Here is a 25,822-nt window from a genome sequence, read left to right as displayed (position 1 = left end):
TGGTTGCCCCCATGTATTCCTGTTGTTACACAAACATTTTCTTATTTGACAGGAGAACATGTGCAGTGTAAACAATGTGGATTTTGACAATACTTATTGCTTACTGTGGTCAGTAAAACAGAAACCTTTTCTATTTCTTGTGCTGTCATGCTCTCAAACAAACAATTTGTGTGTGTGTGTGTGTGTGTGTGTGTGTGTGTGTGTGTGTTATTAGTTAGGTAACATGTTGCTGCACTTAAAGGAATAATAATATATACTATTGTTATAATAATTTGTAACATTTATTCAATAGTTGTCATGGCCAAACACTTTTACTTTTTAGTACTTGTGAGGTAGACTGTCAAATAATTCCCATTTACAGCTAGTGTGACTGGGACATAAAGCCTTGAACTAACTTCCCCCAAAGAAAGGAAGAGACAGAGTTGAGATCTGATTCAAGATTTCTGGCCATTAAAATCTGCTGTTTCAATGGCCACAAACTAGTTTGCATAAGAAAATTATATACTACGGTCACCACGCCAGATCTGGGTTGAGCACAGCTGGAAGGGCCCGGTGTCTCTAACGGTCATTAGCCCAAGCTTCTAAGGTGACTGATTCCTTCAGCTCTTCCCAGATGCTTGCTAGTACCTGGAATTACTCAGACTGAAGACTGAGTGACTCTATTTCAGCAAACCCATCTGTGCCCTTTTATATTTCGAGCACTTTAAAGCTTGCTTAATTAGATAATAGCTTAAGTGCTCCTGACAGCTCTACATTTAAAAAAAAAAAAACAGAAAAAAGTTAAAGACCATTATTATTCAAATTGTAACCACTGGCAGCTTGCTTTGGCTTTGCTAATAGCCTGAAAAGAACAGAATTCAGCTAGGTATGGAAAGGAGCAGGTGTACTCAGCGGGGCTCAGGCCCAGGTACTGCACAAGGACACAAAAGAAGCCGGGTAAGTTCAGTGTTGCCTGCAGTGCCATTGTACCCGCAGAGTGTCTTCATTCATGGGTAAGGTGATCCTGGGCTCAGGGGTCTGTCACACTCCAGAAGTACAGGGACTTGGAAGGTAGGACACAGGTGTGTTCTCTTTCTCTCTCTCTCTCTCTCTCTCTCTCTCTCTCTCTCTCTCTCTCTCTCTCTCTCTCTCTCTCTCTCTCTCCAGATACAGGGATATATGTATACACATGTATAAATATATATACACACACACATATTTTCTGTTTCTCCCTTCCCCTCCCTCCTTCCCTCCCTCCCTCTCTTCCCCTCTTCTTCCCTCCCCATAACACACACACCTCTTGGCAAGCAGTTCTTGCTCTGGCCCGAGGCTAGGCTCATTCAAACTGTCCCTCACAAGTGTACACAATGACCATGCTGCCCAGCGGCACCAGCTGCACAAGGAGAGTCATTGGCCTAGAATGAGGGCTTGAGATGCACCCTTCAAAATTGAGGATGAAACCTTAAATTGCACAGTTCCCTACTGAAGTAGTTTGATGCTATGCTTCCACAGACAGACTTTTAAAAGAGTAGAAACATAACTGACAAGTAGCTAGAGGTGTCAGCTGAGGCTGTAACATTGTCCTGAAAGGAGAGAAGAAAACAGTGGTCTGTGTCACGTTATCTAGGTTGAACACTGAAAGCCAGACCTATACAAGAAGGGAATTACACTTTATGGATTTCAATAGTTATAATTAATTTCTCCTTTCTTCTGTCTCTTTCCATTTCCCTCCATGTTTCTCATTTCTATGAAAACTCTAGTCCAATTATGACATTTCGGTAGACAATCCATTCACTTTTATAAAATATTTTATAAAATTATGCAAATATTCACTTTTACACTTACGTATGTACACACACATATCAAAATACAATCTTACAAAGCTTTTCAGACTGATGATTATTCTTTAATTAAAGTGTTTTGGGATCAAATCTTCATCTCTTATTAGTTATATATTTTCAAATGTGTAGTTTTTATGAACTACATATTATAGAACACAGGAAGAAAAACAGTGTATTCATCATAGAGATATTGTAAGATTATGTGAATGGGTTAATATACTCATTAAAAAAGCATCTTCTAGTACAGTAAATGCTTATTATTATCAAATGTTTTGATAACTATTTTTATGTCATTACTATTATTAAAACAGCCAATATTTCATGGAATAAGCATATGCTTAACTATGCATAAACTGATCGTGGCATCACTGGTTTGTTATACAAATTCAGTAAAGGATGAAATTTTATGGTTTATGGCAACATGGATTGACCTATTGGGTGATAAGCCAGGCACAAAAATGACACATGGTCTCATTCATATACGGCACTTTTAAAAAGTTGACCTTATAAAAGGATAGAGTAGAATACTGATGACGGGGAAAGAAACGAGGCTGATTGACAGGCACAAGGTTACAAGTACATGGGATGAGACTAAAGATCAGTGTTCTGTTACACAAGGAGGTGATTATAACTAATGGCAATGCCTCCCTTCCATATTTCCAAATAAGCAGAAGAGAGTTTTGGAAGTGATCATCTCGTAAAATAAGATAGTTGTATGAGCTGGTGTATATGCTACTTCCTCTTATTTTATAACTATATGACTTATGCATGAGTCAAACCATCCCACTGCATTCCATAAATGTGTCTCATAATTACATGTATACAATGAATAACCAACCCATATGGACATGGTAACTTTTCAATAGCCAGTTTGGGAAAGACACATGTTTGTTTGTTTTTGCTTTTTTGAGTCAAATTACCAGGTCCTAAAAGTACAATTTCTAGTGCAGTGTGACACTCACTGGCAAGGAAAATGAAATCTAGCAAGTAGAGGTAGCTTAATGGGGAAAGGGGAAGTAGGCATAGAAGATGTGATACCGAGTGAATAGAAAATAAAAGGAAACTAGGATGTTTTATTCTCGGAAAGTACAGGATTGGTGAGGATGTCATAAACATGGCAAAAATGCTTTCGGTATTGTCATAAGGAAGAAGGAGCTGTATCCCATGTTGCTCTGAGGGGAAAACCCTTCCCTGTTGGCTAAAGTCAGTGCTTTCAAAACATGTCCTGGACACTCATGGTGCCCCAAGGAGCCTCTCCTGGAATGTCTGAATTGGAAAAAAAAAAAAGATTATTGTGTAGTATTTGTGGTATTGTTTTCGTGACAATACCAAAAAATCACTTTTGTCTCTCTCATTCACAATCTCTCACTCCGTAGACTGGAAAGCATCACCCATTGCAGCAAGCTGGATACAAAACAAGTGAGAGACCCTGGCACTTCTCTGAGTAGGCCGACTTTAAAAGAGCTCATAAGAATGATAGATGTGGTGGTGTATGCCCTTAATCCCAGCACTCAGGAGGAAGAGGCAGGAAGATCTCTGTGAGCTCAAGGCCAGCCTGGTCTACAGAACTACCCCAGAACTGTTAGGAAATACAGAAAGAACCCCTGTTGTGGAAAACAAAAACAAAAACAAAAACCCAAAGACTTGTAAGAACTGTTAAACTATTTCTACTGAGTGTTTTTTCATTTTTATTAGCACATATTTTAGTATCAAAATACATATCTTAACTGTTATCCTTATGATAAAAGCACACATAGTGCACGTGGAAACAAAGTCCAAATTGTCTTTGATGGTGAAACTATCTTGAAGGCTGCTCAAGGAATACTGACGAGAGGCTGAGAGCATCCTCGGGCTTAGTTACAGCATTCGATTTTGAAGACAAATTTCAGTTCCTTTGAGCGGTTGGAGGGTGGAATCCAGGCCTTTTAAAACAGCCTTTAAAAAATGAGTGCAGGTGGATCTGAGGATGTTTGTAGGCCCTAATGCGGGCCTCATGAAAGGAATCAAGAAAGCAGGGGAGTTTACCGAATGTGCTGTTCTCAGCTGCCTGGTGTGAGAGGTAGTGAGCAAGAGTGTGGTTAGAGGTGTGAGTTAGAGGGTGGAGCAGCAGGTGCAGGGCTCGGGTGCGGTGGAACACATTCTGAATCACTCCCCCGGCAGAAGATGCGAGATTGACAGCCTTGTTGATGCTCCAGGGCAAATGTCATCTAGGCTGTTAGAGTGGGCTCGCTTCTTAGGAAGGACAATGGAGTCTTAGGTTAGCCTCAAGAGTTTTCTCTGAAAATGGAGGCTGGAACAAGCTGCCTAAGGCTTTGACCCAGCAGAACACCTTGTGTCCTCTGGTCATTATGGTGGGTCTGTCTTACCTGGTCCTCAGATGCATGTCCATCTTTTACACAGCGTCCTAAGAAAGTTTTACCATAACATGGAACATGTTCACAGAAGAGAAAATGTAAATGATAAGGGACAATGCATGGTTTAAAAATATATCTGCAGCTGGGGAAACAGCTCCGACCAGAGTGTGTGCTCAGCAAACGGGAGGCCTTGGACTCAGGCAACATCACCCCAAACTGGAAACATCTACAACACAGTGGGATTCAACAAAAACTCAGGGGAAACTACCTGCAAAAGAATTTATTAAACAAATAGCAGTAGTCTTGCCTATGAAAGTAACTTGTTTGAGAAGATGAAATTGTATGTGAAGGGCAATTCAGGTTTATGCCAGACAGACAAAGGGAAACAGCTTTTTAGAAAGCTATCTGCTATTAGGTATGAAGAAGACTCAAAATTTTCTAGTTGCTGCCACAAATTTTCCAGATCTAGAACACTGTCTTATAAATTACACACACACACACACACACACACACACACACACACACACACACACACACACACACACCACCTAGAATTTAATTTAAATTAAGCTACAATCGCTGGGCTATGTCTGTCTAATTGTAAAAGAAATGCTACCATACACATTTAATTGGTATACAAGACCCAATGGTAGGGGAAAGCCAGGGGCATCTGTGCCCATTCAGGGAGAGGGCAGAGCTGAGGGATGATGGCTGTCAAATAGCCATTGAAACTGGCCAGAGGTTCCCTGTGAACCCGTGCCTGGAGATCTACAGCAGAGAAGGAGCCTCAGGGCCAGAGCTCAACCAGAGTGAATGTCTACAGACTTCTGCTATTTTGGTGGGAATTGAGAAAAAAAATAGAAGCAAAAAGATTTCTCATAATATTTCGTAACTTCTGTTTCTGGATTTAGCTAGAATCCAGAAGCAGCAAGAGAGTGTGAAATGAAAACACTATTTATTGAAATTATAAGTGATTTTTCCCAGTAAATGGGAGGTACACTCACACACCTTCTTCCTGGGTATGTGTACGACTTTCAGGCAACGTCTACAAGAAATTTATTTATAGTTAAATAAGAATAATTGATTAACAAGAACACGTGGGTAATTTTCACTGCTCTGGAAACTATATGTTTTAGATTAGTGCATAACTTTGCTCTATAATAAAAGGTAAACCAAGGCATTTAACAAGGACATGCATACACACATACATGAAATCTGAGTAAACAGTCTCATTTCATCTCATGGTAGACTTTACAATCCTATAAACACAAACAAGAGAACTTCCACTTTAAGAAAAATTGGCTTTTTTCCCTTTTCAGATTTCATCTTTTTGCATAATGTTCTTTTCTGTTATTCTGAGAAACATGATCGCTCCCTTTAACAAGTCTTAGTCACGGGTTGGGGTGCCTTGGTTGTGATGTCTTTCTAGAAGAGTGTGAACAATGTCTGAGCTCTCAACTCCCACCTCACAGAAACTAAACTCCCCTTACGTACCCACTCCCGACCCCGTCTCCATGACGTGACTTTCTTGCAAAACACAAAGTCAGCTAACTTCCTTAAGGAAGGTGAAGCAACCCATGAGAAGACAGCCCTGTGCTGGCTAACAGAGGTCTGACAGGCTCTTTGCTCTGGCCTTAGCTGCTAGTAGAGTAGCTAATATGTATGCCTCCATAGCCCCTTCACAGTCCACTGCCTCTGTCACGGACCCTCATCTTCTAGCAACAGGGACCAGAACCAGGAAGAGACAGGAAGTAGGAAAAGCAGAGGTAGGAAAGAAATAAAAGCAACAATATCTTTAGTGTAAAAACTGAAAATGTCAGATCCCACTTCTTCCATTTGCAAAAAGTAGAACTGTGTCTGTAACCCTTACTGTTTACGTTCCCTAAAAAACCTTATCTGACGTCATTAGCTCCATAGTTGCAGGGGTCTCTTTGAAAGGAGAACACAGCCTAATGGATACCTATGACTTAGAGTCTCTCTCTCTGAAACAACAAGCAAACTGTCTTTAGAACACACAGTTATGGGTAGATGTATAAATTCTCACAGCGAATGAATATCAGTACTGATTTGTTAGCCCTCCTTTTACTTTTTAAACAGTTAATATATCATTGCAACTGACAATATTTCTCACCTGTGAATGTATTTGATCTCTTGAAGTTTTCATAAATGGTATGATGTACCCTTTGAACACTGTACACAGTACCCAACAGACTTCATGCAAATTTGCCATTTAAAAATAATGATACTAATAAAGGGCATTCCCATTCCTTCCTATCCTATTATATTTTATATGAAAAAAGAAAATAAAAACCTTATTTTGACTACATAGACATAATATAAACTCCATGCAAATAAAAGAGAAATAGGTCATGAAAACAAAACACTACTATACTGAATTAACTGAATTGTTTTGATGGATCCGGTCCATTGCAATTTTTCCTTAGATAAATTTTCTTCAGCACTCATGCATCACATCTGTAACTCATCATAACTTTAACTTAGAACTAAGTATTAAAAATTTTCATTTTAATATTCATGATTTTCTATAAAAATTCACATTTAAAACACTACGATTATACACACACGTGTGAACTTGGTGAGGCCTCCCTTCACCTGGTTTTCTCAGGCTGCAGGGCATATCACTTATTCTCTGATACCACAGAAGCATGGTAAGAGGAAATTAAAATATCTTTAGAGAGGGGGCCAGCCAAGGGACTGAAAAATAGCACTGTATTTTATCAGTTGAAAGTAGATTCACAAAGTATCACCAACATAACAGCCTTAACGTGCGATGAACAAGGAAAACAACAGACAGGCCAAATAGATGGCGTGGAAGGCACAAGGCCTCAGCCACCATGCACAAGGCACTGCAGGCCACTAAGGAATGTGAGAGCAGGAGAAACAGTCTTCCCCAGGGACAAGCCCAGCAATAGGTTATGCAAAACTAAACGCTCATCCCTGAAAACAAACGCACAAGTAACATTACAAAGACAGAGCAGGATTTATATAGCGTTTCATGGGTATGTACATAGATGCATGTAATAGCAATTCATGACCAAAAAAAGGGGGGCCATGAATTAGGAAAAAAAAGCGATGATGGATTTATGGGAAGATGGGAGGGAGAAGGTAAAGATGGAAATGATGTAATTGTATTATCATCTCAAAATTAAAAGAAGTAACAAAAAAAAGTTAGCAATTGGACAGTTCTAAGACACAAAGACAAATTATAACAGAAAACGTATAGCTGTGTGTCTTCACAAAACCAAACTTGTACTGAGAAACTGCATTAGTTTATGGTGTATTATATGTCCCCTTATATCGTTTATTTATTATGAATTAAGAGAATAAATAATTAAGAATAAAAGCTTAACTATGACTTGACTGTTGGAATCCACTCACCAAATTTATTTGAACAGAGAAGACTAAATTATTTTCTTCTTGTTATTGATTTGTTTTTTTTTTTTCTGCATAAAAAGAATTTTAATCTGATCCATGTGTCATCATTATTGTAAACCTCTGGGCATTTTAACAACATTTTGATGGACCTTAAATCAATTAACACAATAAAGAAAAACATCTGTAGCCCTAAAATGTCTTTAAGGGTAACTCTCAATATTGTTTTTTAAAGAAATTAAAAATGTATTTAATTTGAAAAGCCATTGAGAATGCCACAATTAGTTATGTGTTATAATGGTAGATATTAAACTCTGGCCACTTTCTTAATGAGCATGAAGTGCACATATCTGTAAGCAAGGGTTATTAGAAAAGGCAGGGGAGGAAGTGCCCCCTTTCTATCAGATCCAGGTGTTCAGTCCATAAAATGGGGGCCTAGAGTAACATGTAAATCCTGGTGCCTGACAGTCCTACCAGTGTGACTGTCTGAGGAAATTCACAGCCAAAAGAGACTTTTAAAATGAAATATGTCTTACTTTTGTTTTTAAAATACTAAACTTTCTGTTTCAGCGTAACAATATGAGATACAGTAACAGCTGAATTAAAATGTAGGCTTGTGTGTGGTTTTTCTTGTTGTGTTTTGTTTTTTTTTTGCCACAAATACATTTATGTAAACACTTGCTCCTAAATTATAACGAATAGTCTCTGCATGAATGATACATCCATGAGAAGTTTCTTTCTTCTAAACACTGACCAAACATGAACCGGAGCCAAGTTTGTACAAAACTGTGTTTTATGAGTTGTATTCGTCTTTTTTTTTCTTACCTGCTGTTCTTTAGCAGATGTAAATGACTTTAAAAACAAGTTAATTTCAAGATAGGAATATGCATTTAAAATGGCTGGGCATTCCATTTTTCTATACTCTGATTTAAAGAATAGCATATGAACGATTGCTTGTTTTTAAAATCAAGATTTCAGCTTATGCCAGGACTCTTGAAGAACCAAATGGAAGTTGCATATATTAGTTAGGACAGAATTCCAAAGCCCTTTACAAATTTCCACACATGTAAATACTGCACTATCCCTGTATTGTCCCATTCATTAAGGATAGCAGGTTACCAAGAAGAGACTTGATGCCCTATGAGCATATACAGGGGGAGGAGGTCTTCCTCAGTCACAGTCATAGGGGAGGGGAGTAAGGGGAAAATGGGAGGGAGGGAGGAATGGGAGGATACAAGGGATGGGGTAACAACTAAGATGTAATATGAATAAATTAATAAAATATATTTTTAAAAAGAAATGCTTCAGCATTGATATTCTGTAGCACCCTTGAATTTTAAAGTGTAAGTATTATAACTGATGCTGAGAATGTCTTCTATCAAAAGGATGAGGAAAGGGATTTGTGTTTGAGCATAGTATATACCTTTTTTTTAAATATATATATAAATTAGCTGAGATACACAGGAAGATATGTATAATTGAATAGACATGAATAAAATTATCCTCCACTCTTACAGCACCCGCGGAAACAGAATGTGACAAAACTGGCACACATCTTAGACTTGACAACTCAAACTATTTTTATGATCTTGTTCCCCATCTTTGAAGTGCTCCTCATTTTGTATCTGATTTGTTCCACTTCCAGAACTTTGAGGCTCCACTTTGCCTTTGATCTATCACTGGCCATCCTCCGTATTGGTTTTTCCATGCCTTCCCAATGGCCCTCACAAACCGCCCGTCTATGCTCAGAAAGGGGAAAAATTGCTGTTGCAAAGGCTTTGGTCATTTCCTCTTATACGTCAATCTGTATCTTTCATCATCACCCATTCCCCCGAGCCTCTGGATGGTCTGGTGGGTTCCATCTGTGCTAGGATGGCCACCCAGAGCGCATTATAAAGAGTGCATTCCTCTATCATCCCAACAGAAGGATATCTCTGCCTCACACTCTTATCCCTGAAACAAAACAAAACAAACAAACAAAAAACAAAAACAAAAACTGATGCTGTGCATGTAAACTGAGCTAACACTTTTGAGAAAAGATTGCTTGCCTTTCCTAAGTTTACATATACTTTATGCTAAGTGCTGTAGGTTTCTCGACTTTGAAGCAATCATATACTTTCTGGTAAACAGATGGCAAGGACTACATGTGTGATGGTCTATTCCTCAAACACTCTGTTATTTGTCTCCCTCCGTCCCTCTTCCATTTGGTACCCTGGCTATTCTTTCAAATGGAGCTTAAGCGGATGTACCCAGGTTGCTCCTCTATGGCTATATGAAAATTAAACAGGCAAGAAGAGAAAGCAGCCTTACTTTCTTTCTCCAGTGTCATTTCATGATTCTCACTACAGACATCACAGAAACGTGTCAAAGCACTTAGTGTCTGTTTTCAACTTTAAAAACACAATAAGTAAAATAAGTGCCCCAAACATCTAGATTACTCCTTCTTTGGTTTAAAGAAGGCTGCCTTATTGAAATTAGTGGCCGAGGGCCTAGGAACTTAGCTCAGTGGTATAAACCTTGCAGGAGTGCATACAGAGCTGGGTTTGATGCCCAGCAATGCCAGACTGCAAATGCACAGAAAGCGATTTGTAGAGAACCGGGCACACAGACACTCAGTGCTACTTCCCTTTCCTTATTTATTCTTCCTCAATTTTAGTATTTAATATTAGAACAAGGAAAATTAAATATAGCTATTTCCTTTTAGGATAGGCTACTGGTACATTGTCTACATATCTGAACCTGTAAGTAGAAGAATTCTTTATATTAAAAGCAATAAGGTAGCACTGTAGAATGGAGATATTATAAGAACTCTTTCTCTTCCCCACTCCCCCCCCCAAAAAAAACAAGTTTTACTAAAATAAAAACTTCAGACCAACCAAGATGAAACAAAAATAAAATAATAAAAACCTAGCATGCCTTCAGTCAAAATGACACCTGTATTGCATTAGTCACCTGTTAAACAGTTTATTTCCATGAGCACAATATATAATTATCAAGGGCATTAGTTTCTACCTAACACCTGCCAACTTGATAGCTAATTGGCTTTCAATTTTTTCAACAAAATGGAAGATTTAAATTTTGGATTAGAAATAAACTTTAAAAACAATAGTAACAACAAAACAGTAACCTTACAACAAAGTTCAAGTCCCACGTGTTGAGTGAAAGATTTTTTTTTAACTATTTTCATCTGAGTGCATGAAGACAAAACACGTGCTACAGAGGGGAATCACAATTACTCCTCTGTCTTATCTTTTAACAAGGGCCAGGATTTGGGATTTTTGGTGTGCACTTAAATGGTTTATCATTCATTGCACACCAGCAAGTGTGCTAAGTCCTTCACACTCGTGTAAGGCAAAGACATTTGTTTCTCTTCACTGGCTGTCTAGTCTTCCCATCACTCCTCTTCAGCATCATTTCCTATGACAGCTGTGTACTTTTCAGCATGCTATTTTCCTTGATTCTATGTAAATGTCTACTTTCTTACCATTCAGCTCCCCTTGTCCAATTCTTCATGTTCTAGGACTGATTTACATTCAACCTATTTTTCTTTTCAGCAGCCAGGATAGTGTATTTAACATAGATAATAAGATTAAATGGTCCTTTTCTTAAAGATGCCCAATAGCATCTTCTCCTTATACGTACAATGAATTCTATTTTTATTTTTTATTTTTTGAGACAGGGTCTCACTACATAGCCCTGGCTGTCCTAGTACTCACTAAGTAGATCAGGCTGGCTTCAAACTCATAGATATCTGACTGTCTCTGCCTTCTAAGTGCTGGCATTCCTGGGCTACCACGCCTAGCTTATGGTAAAGTCTAGACATGTCTCCTGTTCAGTCTTTCTGCTCACCATGACACTGTGCTTGACCTTTCTGTGCCTTAGACACCTTACTTTTTTATCACAGGACCTTGTTTGCTTTAACAGAGGCACATGCCAAACTCCCGTCACACCATATTCCTCTTTGTGCCAGTCACCAAGTGGCTCAGTGACTTGTGCTCTAGAAAATTCTCCTTGGTTACTCCATTTAAATAAACATGCCCTCTGGATCTGGAACTTCTCCCATATTACACTGTTTCATTTTCTCTTTAGCACTTAGGAACAGTGAATCTTTCTCAATAATTTCTTCTCGCTCACACGCGAGCACCTTTCGCATAGAAGTGTGGGGCCTTTTCTTCTTCACAACACTTTCCACCTCATAGGGAGGATTCAGCAAGCAACTGATTCAGATTTCATGTTTCCTGTTATTATTCCCCTCTCACATCTGAAGAAATTGAGATTTTTTTTTTATTTGTAATTTCCACAGTGTTTCATGGCAGCAGACACGGAGTGGAATCTTGGTTATATTTTAAGACTGGCTTTGCCAGCACACGACTGAATCTGACATTAGTAATGTCTACTTTGCTCTACTCCCAGACTTTGTCAAACTTGCTTATCTACTATGCTTGTGTGTGTGTCTTTTTCTCACACAATCAAGACTCTAAACTGATAGCCTGGGCATCACTAAATGTTTTTTAGCCATTATGTTTTGATCACAGCGAAAGTACCGATAACAAAATTTACAGCATAGTAACCCAGGTCACTGTAAACTAGACCTATTCAAGATGCATAGGGCATAAGTTAGTACATGACCTTACAAGTTAGAAGGGTATTTGGAAATCCCTGTCTAAAATATCAACATATGTGAGTTAAACTTTTCTGACTGAATATATATATTTAACTTATTACAGCATCAGTAAACACTTTGCTGGAGTGGAAATGTGGGCAAAGCCACTGGGGGGATGCATCTGCTATGCTTTGGGCTGACTGGAAAGATGAGCTTGTGCCTGTACTTCCTGGAGTGAGATGAGAGCATCCTGTGTTTTCTGTGATCAAAGGATTTAACAAAGGTCAAACTACTTCCCTTGCACTTCAAAACAACAAAGAATTAGGCACTTGAGTGAATTACTCAATGCTTTTCACCTTGTGTAATATCAAAAGCTAGTTAAGTGGTGGGGGCAATCCAGCGTTCTCACATCAACCACCTTAAGACAGACTCAGACTGTGCTTCTTCAGCCTCCTAAGTTCTCAGCATCTTACTTTTCTATCACTTGGGTGGCATTAGCATTTGTAGCAAACACATATTAATCAAAGATGTTTTGGTGTGTGTGTGTGTGTGCTTTTATCAGAAAAACACTAATTAGATTTTGTCAAAGATGTGCAAGACTCAGTGAGCACATGGAAGGAGGTGAGCCAAGTGGGTGAGCCTGTGGTGAGTAATGCACACAGAGGACCTCTGAGATGGTCAGCTACCATTTCTTCCTGCTGTGTTTTACATATGAATATTGTCAGGTCTGGTTACCATGCTGGAACGCTAGCAAGACTGAGGTAACACTAAATAAATAGAACTGAAAAACAGATAAGCCAGGGTTAAAGTAGGAGCCTCCCCCTGGCCTAGCCCTAACTTGTGACTAGCTGATGGTTTGGGGACGTTATTCTGGAATTCAAATTAAGGCAAGATCTGTTATGTGATAGTATAGACAGATGTCTGTTATAAGCTTCTCCTCAATGTATTTTCTTCTCAGAACAAATCACAAAACAAATAAAGCAAATTACAGTGATTGCCCAGTTTCATTTAGTGATTTCCACTGGTTTTTTTTTCTTAGTTGGCCAATCATCTGCACAATATATTGGAACCTCTACACCGCTTCCATTGAAAAGTCTACAGGAAAAAGGAACCTAGTTGTACTGGCATTCTGAAGATAGTTTACAAGGATAGAGTGAGTTTTGTTTGTTTGCTTGCTTTTTGGAGAATTATGTCATAAAATAGTGATTTAAAAATAAATTGTAATTGTAAAAATCATCACCACCCATACATATCTGCAGCAAAGCCCATTACTACTTTGAGGAGGGACCTTTGAGTCTGCGGGGGGGTGGGGTGGGGGGGACCGGAAGGACTTTAAAAACCTCGTCTTAGCCAGCATACTGCAGATTGCAGATTTCCTGTGAAACAGTGGAACGCACAGTAGTCCAGGATGTTATGTGGAGAAATCACTCACCAAATGCTTGATCATCATATTCACAATTTAAATGAATCAGTAGATTTAGTTGGCATGGCCACGTGCGATACTGAGGAATAAATCAGGCCTAGAGTGCCCATAATCTACAACTTTTCTTTGTTTGGGAAATCTCACCTTGACTCTACTCTGCATCTGTTTATTTATTCCCGCACTTTTTAATATGTCTAAAACAATGATGGTTTGGTTGGGAAAACGTTAGAGGATTTTATTCATAGCACGTGATGAAAAGAGGGGCACCATAATTTTAGAGTCTTTTATTTCTTGACATTGCTACCATGTAGAAAATCTCACTTTGTGTAATTTACATAAACAACAGTAATAAATGGGCAGGATTCATACGATTGGCAAGGGCTTTATAGCCACGGTGCAGGGTGACATTCACAGACTACGCACCCCTTCACAAAGCGAGCACTGGGGGAGGGGGACTTAGTCTACACTGGTAAATAAGAAAGCATTCAGTGAGATTCAGAGTCACAATGGGTATGGAGAGAAAGAGGTAGAAATGGGATCAGAGGGGTGGGGGAGGAGGAAAGGCAGGCAGGAAGAGCTCTCCTAGAGACTCTCTACAGCACAGAATGCTCATAGCATGGAGCGTGGTGGGGAGGTGAAACCGCTCCAGGAATAGGACTTTTGAGCTAAAAATTGAAAAGCAGTTATAATTTGTTCACTTGAGAAAAGCACACACATATGAAATGGGAGCATGGTCAATCTTTGAGAGGCAGGGAAATTTCTTAGAAAAAAATTCGACTTACAACTATAGTATGGTTACGGATTCAACCAGAGCTACGTCCACAATGCTAACTGCATCCACTTTTCCTAAGCACAAGGAGCCACAGTGGCTTTGATGCTTCCTACCAATCATTTTATACCAGGACCCTGTTCTTTAGTCACTGTTTCACTGAGGAATAAGGAGGTAGTCTAAGGTGCCAAAACTCCTCAGAATACTATGCAAATGAGTATTCATTGACCAAACTAATTCTGGCTGATTTGAGAGCAGTCTTACAAATGACGGTCTCCTTAGCTACCTAAGAAACAATTAAAATTCTTTCTTTAAAAAAGGCAAGCATATGGATAGAACTAGAAACGATCATCTGAGTGAGGTAACCCAGACCCAGAGAGACACACATGGTATATACTCATTTATCAGCGGATATTAGCCACATAATACAGGACAACCACACTACAATACACAGACCTAAAGAAACAAATAACAAGGAGGACCCTAGGGAGAAAGCTTAATTCTCATTCAGAAGGACAAATAGATTAGACACCGGAAGCAGTTGAAGAGAAAGAACAGGAAGGGAGGTCCGCTGAAAGACTCCACCCAGGAGGAGGTCCAAGCAGATGCTGAGACACACAGGGACCGCAGGGAGTCTTAAGAAGAGTTGGGGAATAGAAGGACCTGAAGGGGTCAGGAGCTCCACAAGGAGACCAATGAAGACAGCAAATCCAGGGAGGAGGTCCCCACGGACCAAGCATGGTGTGGACGTAGACCCTCTGCTCAGATGCAGTAGATAGGCAGCACAGTGTCCCTATATGGGTCCCATAAAATGTGGAGTAGGGACTGCTTCTGACATGGACTCTGGCCTCCATATGTTGATCACTTCCCCTGCCAGGGCAGCCTTGCCTGGCCATAGAGGAAGAGGATACAGGCAGTCCAGCTGAGACTTGATAGGCTGAGGTCAGGTGTTAGGGGAGAAAGGTTCCCCTTTCTGAAGACTAGGGGAGGGAAGGAGAGGGTATAGGGGAGGGAAGGTGGGACTGGGAGGTAATGAGGGAGGGGCCTCATTACCTGGGCTGTAAAGTGAACAAATTAAAAAAAGAGAAAACTCAAGATGAATCTGGTTGAAGGAGCTCTTGCCTCACAGTATGGCCAGGAAGTAACAACAAATGCTTCATGATGCTCGCACTGCCCCCCAACAAAGCTTGACAAAAGTGAAAAATTGGATTTTGTATATTCTGTGTGACACTGAAACTCAGTAATAAAATTTAAAACCAAACAGTGGATGAGTCAACCCTTAGAAGTGTTTCTTGTTAAAAGAGAAAGAATTAAAATACATTTTAAATTATGTTTATTGCTTGATTAGCAAAATTACACTTAGAAAACTAAGGGCCACCAAGCAAAGTCCCCAGAGGCACAAGCTGCAATTGGCACAATTTGAGGTGAATAAAATTGATTCAGGTATGCAATGGTACAGGAAATTGTAAAGTTTAGGTGAAAGCTATGCTGTTGAATAATGATTCAGGAAAATAAAAATGGAAATTTTGATTATTATGGAGATAGGCTATTTTTTTAAATGCCCTGGGAATTAAATTGACTTAATGAGAATTTCTTCTGTAGTTTAAAGAAAATTCAAATGTGTTGGTATTTTCTAAAAGAATTTATTTTATAAAAAAAGTCAAGCTAAAGCATCCTTACTACCAAGGTGATATGGCATTAATGTTCTCTGCTACTTTGGAGGCAGCTGCATGGGAATGGGCCAAAGAGATGTTCACTGTGATTTTATTGGCACATGGATATCCTTGACAAGGTCATAAAATGTTGCACAGTTTTCAAGACATTTTCATAAACAGTATGGCTTTAATGCTTATATGGAACTTTATAGATGAGGAAAGTGTCCAAAAATTATATATATATATATATTATAGGATCTATATAAATTTTCAAAATATTCCTTTCTCCAAGTCTGAGGGCATTTCTCAGTGTGGAGTGGCTGCTGTGCACAGCACATCGTGCTCAAGATGTCTCTGATCAGAAGTTGAGCTCTTGTGGGTTTTTCTCTGTATGAGGACACTTAAAATACAGAGCGTATTTTATCTCCTTAGCTTTGGTAATGCCTCTTGGCACAGCTGTTATTTAATCAGGAGTCGCTAAACTGTTTGTATAGGAAGACAAATGTTAGTTAGTTGTAGAGAGTTGTCTTAATCAGTGGCGTTCAGTGCATTCCCCTAGCCAACTAACTAATACACGTGAGTGGGGAGGGTTAGTTACTCTCCACTCTTGCCTTCAGTCTAGTGGCAACAGATCAGGGTTTTTAAGGATTGATTTGAGAGGGTGACTTTGTTTCTTTTTCTTTCTTTCTTTTTCTCCTGTTTTTTTCTCTTTTTGCAGTTGCTACAGTTTTAGTGGGAAATAGTTATTTTTTATTGTAATTTTCATCATGTCTATGATACACTTAGGTCAATTTAGTTTGTAAATTATATTTTTTCTCTTTATATTTTTGTCTCTCAAAAACAAAAAACAAAAAGAACAAGAATCAAATATTTTACACATATAATAGAGGGAAGTGCCAGAACACACATTCCCATTTGTCTGAGCTTGAGTCTATAATAAAAAAATTAAATAAAAAAATGAAAAGCTTGTTTATTATCTTTCACAAATGAATCAGTTGAAGGAACTCTGGTTGGACACTGAAAATTCTCATTTCTTTTTCCAAGTATTAGCTTTGTATACATTTTTCAGTAGTCCTGGATAAGAAGAAATGATATATGTTGTCTCTATTTACTCTTCATCTGTTTTGTGTGGTGCCCAAATGTAGTTTTCTGCTTATAACTGTCATCTCTAAGGATTTATTGGCAGGTAAAATTCAAAGTAAGTCACCAACATGTAAGTAGGAATGAATTAAAGTCCTTCAATAACAATCAGATATTTTAAAATCTAAATATTGGTAAAGGCTGTATATACAAAACACAATGACCACTGTAAAATTTATTTTTTTATATTTGGTATTGTATATTTATATATAATTTATATGTAAATTTTATTTTTTATATTTGGTGTTGTGTATTTGCATATTTGCTATTAACAGATATTATATGGTGTTGCTAAGTGAATTGTCTGAAATGTTTAATCTTTGGTTTGGCTTCATCTCTAAAAAGTTCCATCTATGTGTCAGCAGGAACTGTGCCTGATCCTTCAGTGACATGCAACTGCTATGGGGTTGGGTGTTCAGCACTGAAAAGGCATATATAATTTAAGTCTGGCCAGAAATGAAGTTCATCACAGTTTCTGTCTACATAAATAATTTAATAGTATGATGACTAGACAGATTAATGTCTGAGGTGATGGAAAAAAAATCCCCTTTCATTTTACCACCCTGAGCTCAACATGCACATCCTGCACACGAAGCTTTGTCTTCATTAATATTGTATTCACCAACAAAATGAATCACCCTGATTATGAGTATGTACTTCTTGTCTATTCTGACTAGAGTTCACTGTCCCACTAAATGGGGAGAAATGACTCCCGGGCTTCCTGCAGATCTTGTGTGTCCAGTATGTTCCACTTCTGAGGGAACAGGCCACGAGCATCGAAACCAGTGTTTGCGAAGGCTGCCCCTCGTCATCCGGCCCTGGTGGTGCTGTACGTGCAATTCCCTCTTCTGGCCTGACTTCCCTTCCCAAAGGCAGTTTTGTCTGAAGAACAAATCTCATCCTCTAAAACATCATCAAGAGCCCTCCAAGGAAGCGTTGAGAACAATATTCTCAAAGCCACGAATCCTTAAGAAGTTGGGAAGAATATTCCCAACAGGAAATGAGGTGCATATAACAGAGGTAAATAACAAAAAAGGGTCAAACTGTAACCACACTAATTAAAAATAAATTCATGTAACCATGACAAAATTCCTATCTCCTCTATCCCAATTTGCCTCTTGATAGTTTTTATTTGTTTGTGTTCTCTTCCTGGCCTTCCTCTGTGAATTTTTCCCTGTCCTCGTCCTTGTCTTCTTCCTCTCATTCCTTCTCCCTCTTCTTCCTCGAAAGTCATCATCTTTATTACCTGGAGCTTTATCAAGGAGTTCCATTAGACACCCGTAAACTAAGCAGAACTCAGATCTAAATTCAGACACAGAATTTCCAAAAGGCACAATACATAGTTTCTGCTCTCATGTGGAGAGCAGGCAGTTAAAAACACAAATTCATTTATCTTCATCTTCATCATCATCATCATCACAATAATTGAAATAATCGTTAACAGATTCTAGGGAAAGGTGCTAGAAAGTGTCAGAGGGGAGACGGGATTTTCATGGAAAACTTTAAAGGCCTGGAGGACGTAGAGAAAATGGATGTTGGGCCACTTTCCACTTGTTCCCTTTAAATTGTTCATGGAAAAAAGAAAAAGAGAGAAGAAAAGCGAAGAGGTGTTCAGGAAGAGGAGTGTGGGAAGAGAAGAGGAGAGGGAGTAAGACCAACACCGCCATTTGCACACATGGCAGAATGAATGTCACAACTGCACGCAGTGGATGCTGGCCTTTTAAAACAGAGGATACAGCGGTTGAGGAAAATCTCAGGAGGATCCTCTCCATTTTAATGCTTTAAGTTATATAAGGAATGAGATTCAGACTGGTGGAAAAGATACTATAATAATGGCACAGACAGACAGTAATGAAGCCTGGAATTGAGGTGATCTCCACAGAGATGAGGGAAGCGGCAGATTTGTTTTTAAGCTGTTGTGGAGCATGTCAGCAACTGCACATAGGCAAAGAGTTTTTCCATTTCTGGAGGATTAGTATGGAGGTGGGAAATAAAATAAGTTCATGAGCACAGAGGTAATCAGTCTAGGTCAAATAAATAAATAAATAAATAAATAAACCTGCTAAAGGACTTGTGTTCACTGAACCGCAGTATTGAACGGGCAAGTGTGTGTAGAGGTCCAGTATGCAGAGACATGCAGACCTGCGTACATGGGTATGTATGTGCACACGAACAATGTAGAAACGTCTGCATGCTACACTCATTGCTTGTCACTGTTGGAAAGAAACCCAGCTGACTAGAGAAGGCAGCTGCCTGCCGTTCACCACTCTGATCCTGTACTCAGAGTGCCAAGCAAGACAGAGGAACACATGATTTCCAGTACCCATTTTCTTTCCTCTAATAAAATAATTTTCACATTTTAACAAAGCACTTTTAAAATTGTAGCAATGACAAAGGTCACAGAACATGTGTTAGTTGTAAAAAAAAAAATCAAAAGAAATTTTTTTTAAGTAGCAAGTGGCCATTCCCATAGCCTAGGCTCTCCTGTTATTTTTAGAACTTAATGGGAGTGCTTGTCCAATTCAATAAATAATTTGCATCAAATGCTCGTGCTATGCAAGGCCAAGTACATACTTGTTGCATGAGATATTTTAATGTTGATGGAAAAATTAAGAATTGTGCTCAGGAAATGGGTTCTCGCTGTTATGACTCATAACATAACTCACTGCACACTGTTCGCGTCACAGATGAAGCCGTTGGGTGCCGTGCGGTAGATAGGCCTAGCATTAGGACTTGGGTGGAAAGCATGCGCTCCACTTCCACTCTCTGCTCCATCCCTGTGCCCTGGAATTACTTATGACTCGTAAACATGTGTTCAGTGTCTAACTGTCACGGCACAGAGCAAAGGGATCAGAGACATTTTGTCAATGCGAACACAGCATCACTGTTGCCCTGGACGTTTGAATTTGACGTTGGTCTCATGTGGATTTCAGAAGCTAAATACACGGCTGGGAGTGGTGTGTATTTCCCATCGGTGTCTCCCTTGTGTTCTACTATACTGCTTCAATTTTTTTCTAAAGCATGTAGTAAAAAGTTGCTGCCTGAAAGTTTATTTCCTGTAGATAGTGAATTAATTTACTACATGAAAACAAAATGTAGGACCTGAGTCATTCATTGCTTAATAAAGAAAAGTATATAATTTAAAGCTTTAATAAATTCTCAACGCTAAATCAAAAATGTGTCCTTACCGGCTAGGCACCATTTTCAAATACAAATGATTATATGTGTGTTTCCAACAATAAGTACACATGTTAAGGAAAACTATCAGTGTCCTGTAGAAAAATATTTGCCCTCAGTATTGTGAGAGCAATCGTAGTAAACTCGATCTCCTAAATCTGTTCTATCTATCAGCTATCCCCATATTTATTAATAATCATCTCTCTATTTATCTATATTTATTTATTTATAGAATAACATTTGCCAAAGTTGATTTAAAATTTGCTAGATTCCTTTATACACATTTGATAATGAATTGAAAGATGCTTCTTATGCAAAAGAAAAACCCCACTAAATAGCCTGATTTATAATTTGGGGGTGATTTGCTCTGTGACCTGAAGACTTCTCAATGTTCTTTTTACATTCATTTAAGAAGAATTGGTAACTTTCTGTGAGAGGAGACTTATAGTGGAAATATGCTGATTTATGATAAAATACAAATACACAACCTTAAATTCTTCCTCATGATTTTCTTTAGATTTTCAACAAAAGCAGTAGAGGGAGGACAGCATGAGAAGTAATTTGTGCATTGCAACAGAATTCTGTGACTACGTGCTCTTTTTTTTAATCCTTTTTGTGCTAGAAACCTAAACCAAAAAAAAGTTCACAACTTATCTAAATGGATTTTTAAAGATACATCTTTCCAATTAAAAAGCAAAACAAACTTATTGTGATAACATCAATGAAAAAGTTATCTCAGGCTGTATTTGTTTTCCAGGCCCATAAATGATACAAAACATACATTAGCCATGTTAGTGCTCTCTGTTTCAGAGGAAAAGGAGAGTAGTAAACATAAGAAAAAATTAAAATTGAATTCTGATAAGATAATTATTTCTTACTTTAAGTTATCTTAGATTAAACATTAGAGGACAAACGCTATCAGCCAACTCACATGCCAAACTGAAACTAGTCAAGAAATAGCCATTGAGCAGACCATAGCGTGGAAAGACCTGGACCCGAGTCCTCCTGGCTACACTGCCCTGAAGGACACAGTGGTGGTGTGAATCTTAGGGATTTTAACATTTTTGCCTCTTTAAGGTGGTGCTATCTACACCATCACCCAGGAAGGGCGTTGGCTCTACCAGAATTTCCACAGCGAAATTCAAAAGAACCTTTGTTGAGGAACTAACATAATTAATTCAAAGCACATTCTGTGATAAGACAATGTAAAAAAGTCAACCGCTTTTTAGAAGCCCCTAACCTGATGCGTTTTTTTGAGCCTTTCTGAATCCAAGCATTCTAAACCATATTTTAATAATCATCAACACTGGAGGACGCGACCTCTTTCTTTTCTGAAGACACGGGCTTACACACAACCAAAGCCATCTCATGATTTGAAACCATTCATATTTTGATCAAAAGCATAAAAGTTGACTTATTTAACAATCCCTCTGACTGTAGCAGATGTGGGGTCAGGGCTATTGATTTAGTAACATCCTTGAACATTTTGAAAATAAAGAGACAAGGACAGCTTCCCCCTAAACATTTATGTCTTTTGAACAAAACAATGCATGCCGCCCTCCACTAGGTCTTGTTTCTCTGAGCCACAAGATGCTTGAGCATGGAGTAGCGAGCCTCCTTACTGTCCACGACCATCACACACAACTTTCAAAAAATACCCATTTCCAACAAGCTTTCCCTGAAAAATGAACAAAGCACAAGGAAGTAAAAATTAGTATCGTTGTGCTTACCTGTGACAAACCCTTCTCGGTCCAGAAAGGCAAAGCCAAATGCCAGAAGCTTCAGCCACAAATACATGGTCATATCTGGAGATCAGCTGGATCCCCAAGAAAGAGAGTCCCCCTGAAAGGCAAAATTATGGTTATCTCTCTAGAAGTCTGTCTCTGTAAAGCTAAGTCAAAAAGTAAAAGAAATGAATGCATACTTTGCACTCTGTCTTATCAGATGGGGAGCAGGCTTCCTTCTCTGTTACCCTAAGAACAAACCACTTGCTAGCTGCATGCACTGCTAAATGGTGATGTCAGATTCGGTTTTACTAACTTCTCCAAAAATACTGTAAAGGGTCCTCTTTGCAGGAAGTAAAAAAAAAAGTTGTTCATAGTCAGTGCAATAGCTTCTTACTTCCTTAATTCAAGTAATTATACTGTTAGCAGTTCTCAAGTTTCCTCTAAAGGAAAACAGTCTTAAACTACATACATATTGCTCCTTTATATACTCCTTTTAAGAAAGCTTTATTCAAAATTGATACATTCCTCACAAGTCATCAATAGTTTTCTTACCCAAGATATGACAAAACAGATTCCACATGGGTATAACGACATAGGGGTTGGCAAGATAACGCACTGACTAAGCTGGTATGAGACTCTGAAGTCAGTTTAAGGTGACCAAGTGAACCAAGCTAACAAACTGCCTTTCTGCTCATGTCTGCCAACTTCTGCTATTTACCATAAGGATCTCGGACTCAAATGATATGCCAGTTTTCTCAGTTATGTGGCTTTCCTATGCAAAACTACCCCAACTGGGCTTAAAAAAGCCTTCCAGTGTGTGTGTGTGTGTGTGTGTGTGTGTGTGTGTGGTGTGTGTGTGTGTGTGTGTGTGTGTGTGTGTGTGTGTGTGTGTGTGTGTTGGGGGGTAGTGGTTTCATTTGGTTTTATATAGGTATCTCTGTGAGCACTGGAGTGAGAATCTCCCTTCTTCCTCAGTGCATTCTACTTCTACACGGGAATGCCTCAACATTTGGGTTGTTCTGTGCTATTCACCAATGAAGAGCAAGTGTTATCTTTTCCAAAGCTAACTTGTCTCTTTTGATCACAGCTCTCTCTCGCCCTGGCACACACGCCCTTGCTCAATTTCACATGTCTACAGTATTTCCATTATTCTCCCCACTCTCTCTTTTCCCCAAGCCCCTCCTGTGTCCAATACACTGCTCCATCTCAAATTCATGGCCTTTTTCCTTTATTAATACTGTTACACACGCACAGAGGCACATAAGCACACATATGCACAGATATATACAACCCACTGAGTTTATTTAGCAGTGTGTGTGCGTGCGTGTTTGTGGGTCGGTGAGTGTGGGTGTATCTATGTTTGTCTATGTGTGCTAAGGGATTACAACTTGGTGTTGCATAACTAGGGAGCTTATCCTGGGAAAGACTAGCTTTCACTCTCAGTAGTAGTTAACCACCTTTAGTGCCTCATCTGGGGTAGGGGAGGCTGAGATTTCCCCCCATGAACCTTAGCATGTCAACTGACTTTGTCATTGATCAGAGCTTAGTAAGGAAACAGGCCATTGTTGAGGTTTCATGAGTATACCTTTCCTGCATATCTAAAAGACACTGTTTTGCAGCAGACATTTTGTCCTCTGGCTTTTACAGTCTTCCTTTTGCCTCATCTGTGAGGTCTCCTGAGCCTCAGGTATGGATGTTGCGTTACAGATTCATTGATTGCGACTGGGCACCTCAAGATCAGCCATTTTCTACATTTGACCAGTTGTGGCTTCCTATAAATGTCTCCATCTACTGCAAAATGAAACATCTTTGATGATGAATGAATGCTCCACTTAGCTGCAGGTATAAAGATTTCTATTTAAAATGCAATTAGGAATTTAATATATAATATTTTTCATGTTGTCATGGCATCCTTAAGAAATCTGCTGATACAAACATGACTATTGGCTTAAAAATGAGTCACTATGAATTCAACAGTACTATTAAATGCATCTAGTACTATTATGCTATCTCCTTGCTCTTAATAAAACACTCATAACTTATTGATTGAAATATGTAGATAATGTGTGGAAGACAGGTAGGCAGTCAGAGGCCCCAAAGCAACTATATAATCCCTAATTAGGAAATATTATAAGGTTTTGTATTTTTATAAATGTATGTATGTGGGATTGTGGGGTACAGGGGTGTGCCTGTGCTCATCCTTGTGTACACATGTGAAGGCAAGAAGTTAATGTTGGGTGTCTTCCTCTATCGCTGACCATGTACACTTTTTAGTCAGGGTCTCTCACTGAGCCTGAGAGCACCATTCAGGGTAGACTGTGGCCAGTGAACCCTTGTCTCTGAGCCCCCAGCACTGGGGTTACATACATGCACAGCCACTCTTACATGGGAGCCTGGGAGCTCAGGTCCTCATGGTAGCACAAGTAAGCCCCTTTCCCACTGGGCCATCTCCCCAGCACCCGGAAGACAGAGTTTTGATAGGTAAAACCTACCTGTTTTCCTCTTACTTTGATTTCAAGGAGCTGCAGGATCAGTTTTGCATTCCCCTTTGTTTACATGAAAACCTGACAACTTAAACTCTAGATAAGACATTTTTAAAGTCTCAAGGGATGTATTATATATAATACATATAAGCTATGCCACAGACTATCTCACAAAACTTCCAATACAAGAGTGGAGAACTCTCCATCCGGGTTGGTCAGGGTAGTCAGTGTGATTCCCAGAACAGTACAGGCTATTGCTGGTACCCTTGGTTGCCTCCTAGAGGCTGAAGGTAAGTCCCTACTGCTGAATGTACCACACACCTTGGATACAGGGCTCAGATCTAATCTGAAACGCTAGATCCAATCTGAAGGCTTCCTTCCTGTGGGCTAGCTTTCACTGTACCATCTGCCTGGGGAGGGAAGCAATAAATAGTCCTAACCAGCCAGCTGTGGAACCTATGAACCACAATAATGAGCTACATGGCAAGATAGCCCTCCAGATGCAACAGTGGTACTCATATCTGATGGTATCAGCAGCAGTATCATTGGACTTAAGGCCCATTCATCAGGAGGGAAATTATGCCTCATGACTGGAACCTTGCCAACCACCTGGCCTACATGAGGTCATATGTCTTCAAGGGCAACCTACTACTACCACTTTAGTAGAGCAAAATAGTTCCTAGCTCCTGTGTGCTAAAACCTATCCTTAGATACATGTAGCTCTCATCTTGAATAAAGAAGCTTCATCAACTGGTCAGAATGCAGAGAGAAATTGATCGCGGGGAGCCCAAGCTTGATGAATACAACACAAACTCCTGCGCCAAGGCTCAAGGGATGTCTCAGAAAAGGGGGTAGAAATAGTGTAAGAGCCAGAGGACCAAGATATCTGCTGTGAGACAGGCTCCTGGAAAGGACAATGAGGCTGTTCTCACATGTTATATGACAATTTTTCCCCCGGAGAGACACAACACACACGTCTACTCAACACAGGTAGGGATCTCACAGCAGACCAAAGTGTGGATACCACCAAAGTCCAATATTGCGAATCAATGAGTTTTATTGGGGTTACTTACAGGAGTATGGGTGAGGGGTTGTTTACTGGAACAGAAATGACTCAAAGACAGCTAGCTGCACCACCAAAGCTTGAATCTGGTCAGTTTTAGAGAATTTTTGAAGATATTTTGAGTTGTTTGATTTACTGCTTAGGAAGCTTCCCTGCTGGAAGGAATGTGCCAATCTCAGAAGAAACCATTACAAAACATGCCACCCCTTCTTCCT

General features: G+C 39.3%; 1 protein-coding gene across 3 annotated transcripts in view; it reads right to left on the bottom strand.

The window, feature by feature from the left end:
* PTPRC (protein tyrosine phosphatase receptor type C) overlaps positions 1–22,284 on the bottom strand; it is a 108,949-nt gene extending 86,665 nt beyond the window's left edge. For 2 of the 3 annotated variants that reach the window (XM_084787149.1, XM_084787150.1), the window contains exons 1-2: positions 22,259–22,284; positions 22,065–22,176 (exon numbers count right to left, since the gene is read on the bottom strand). In XM_084787149.1, coding sequence (XP_084643275.1) covers positions 22,065–22,137 — 73 coding nt within the window. In that variant the 5' untranslated portion in view covers positions 22,138–22,176; positions 22,259–22,284. Of the gene's footprint in view, positions 1–22,064; positions 22,177–22,258 lie in introns of those variants that run through there. The other variant, XM_084787151.1, reaches the window with a different exon arrangement.
* Between the last annotated feature and the right edge of the window lie 3,538 nt (positions 22,285–25,822).

The sequence above is a fragment of the Acomys minous genome (assembly GCF_964271855.1).
Source record: "Acomys minous genome assembly, chromosome: 1".
Lineage (NCBI taxonomy): Eukaryota > Metazoa > Chordata > Mammalia > Rodentia > Muridae > Acomys > Acomys minous.
The sequence above is the reverse complement of the archived record's forward strand: the minus strand, read 5'-3'. Positions and strand labels throughout refer to the sequence as shown.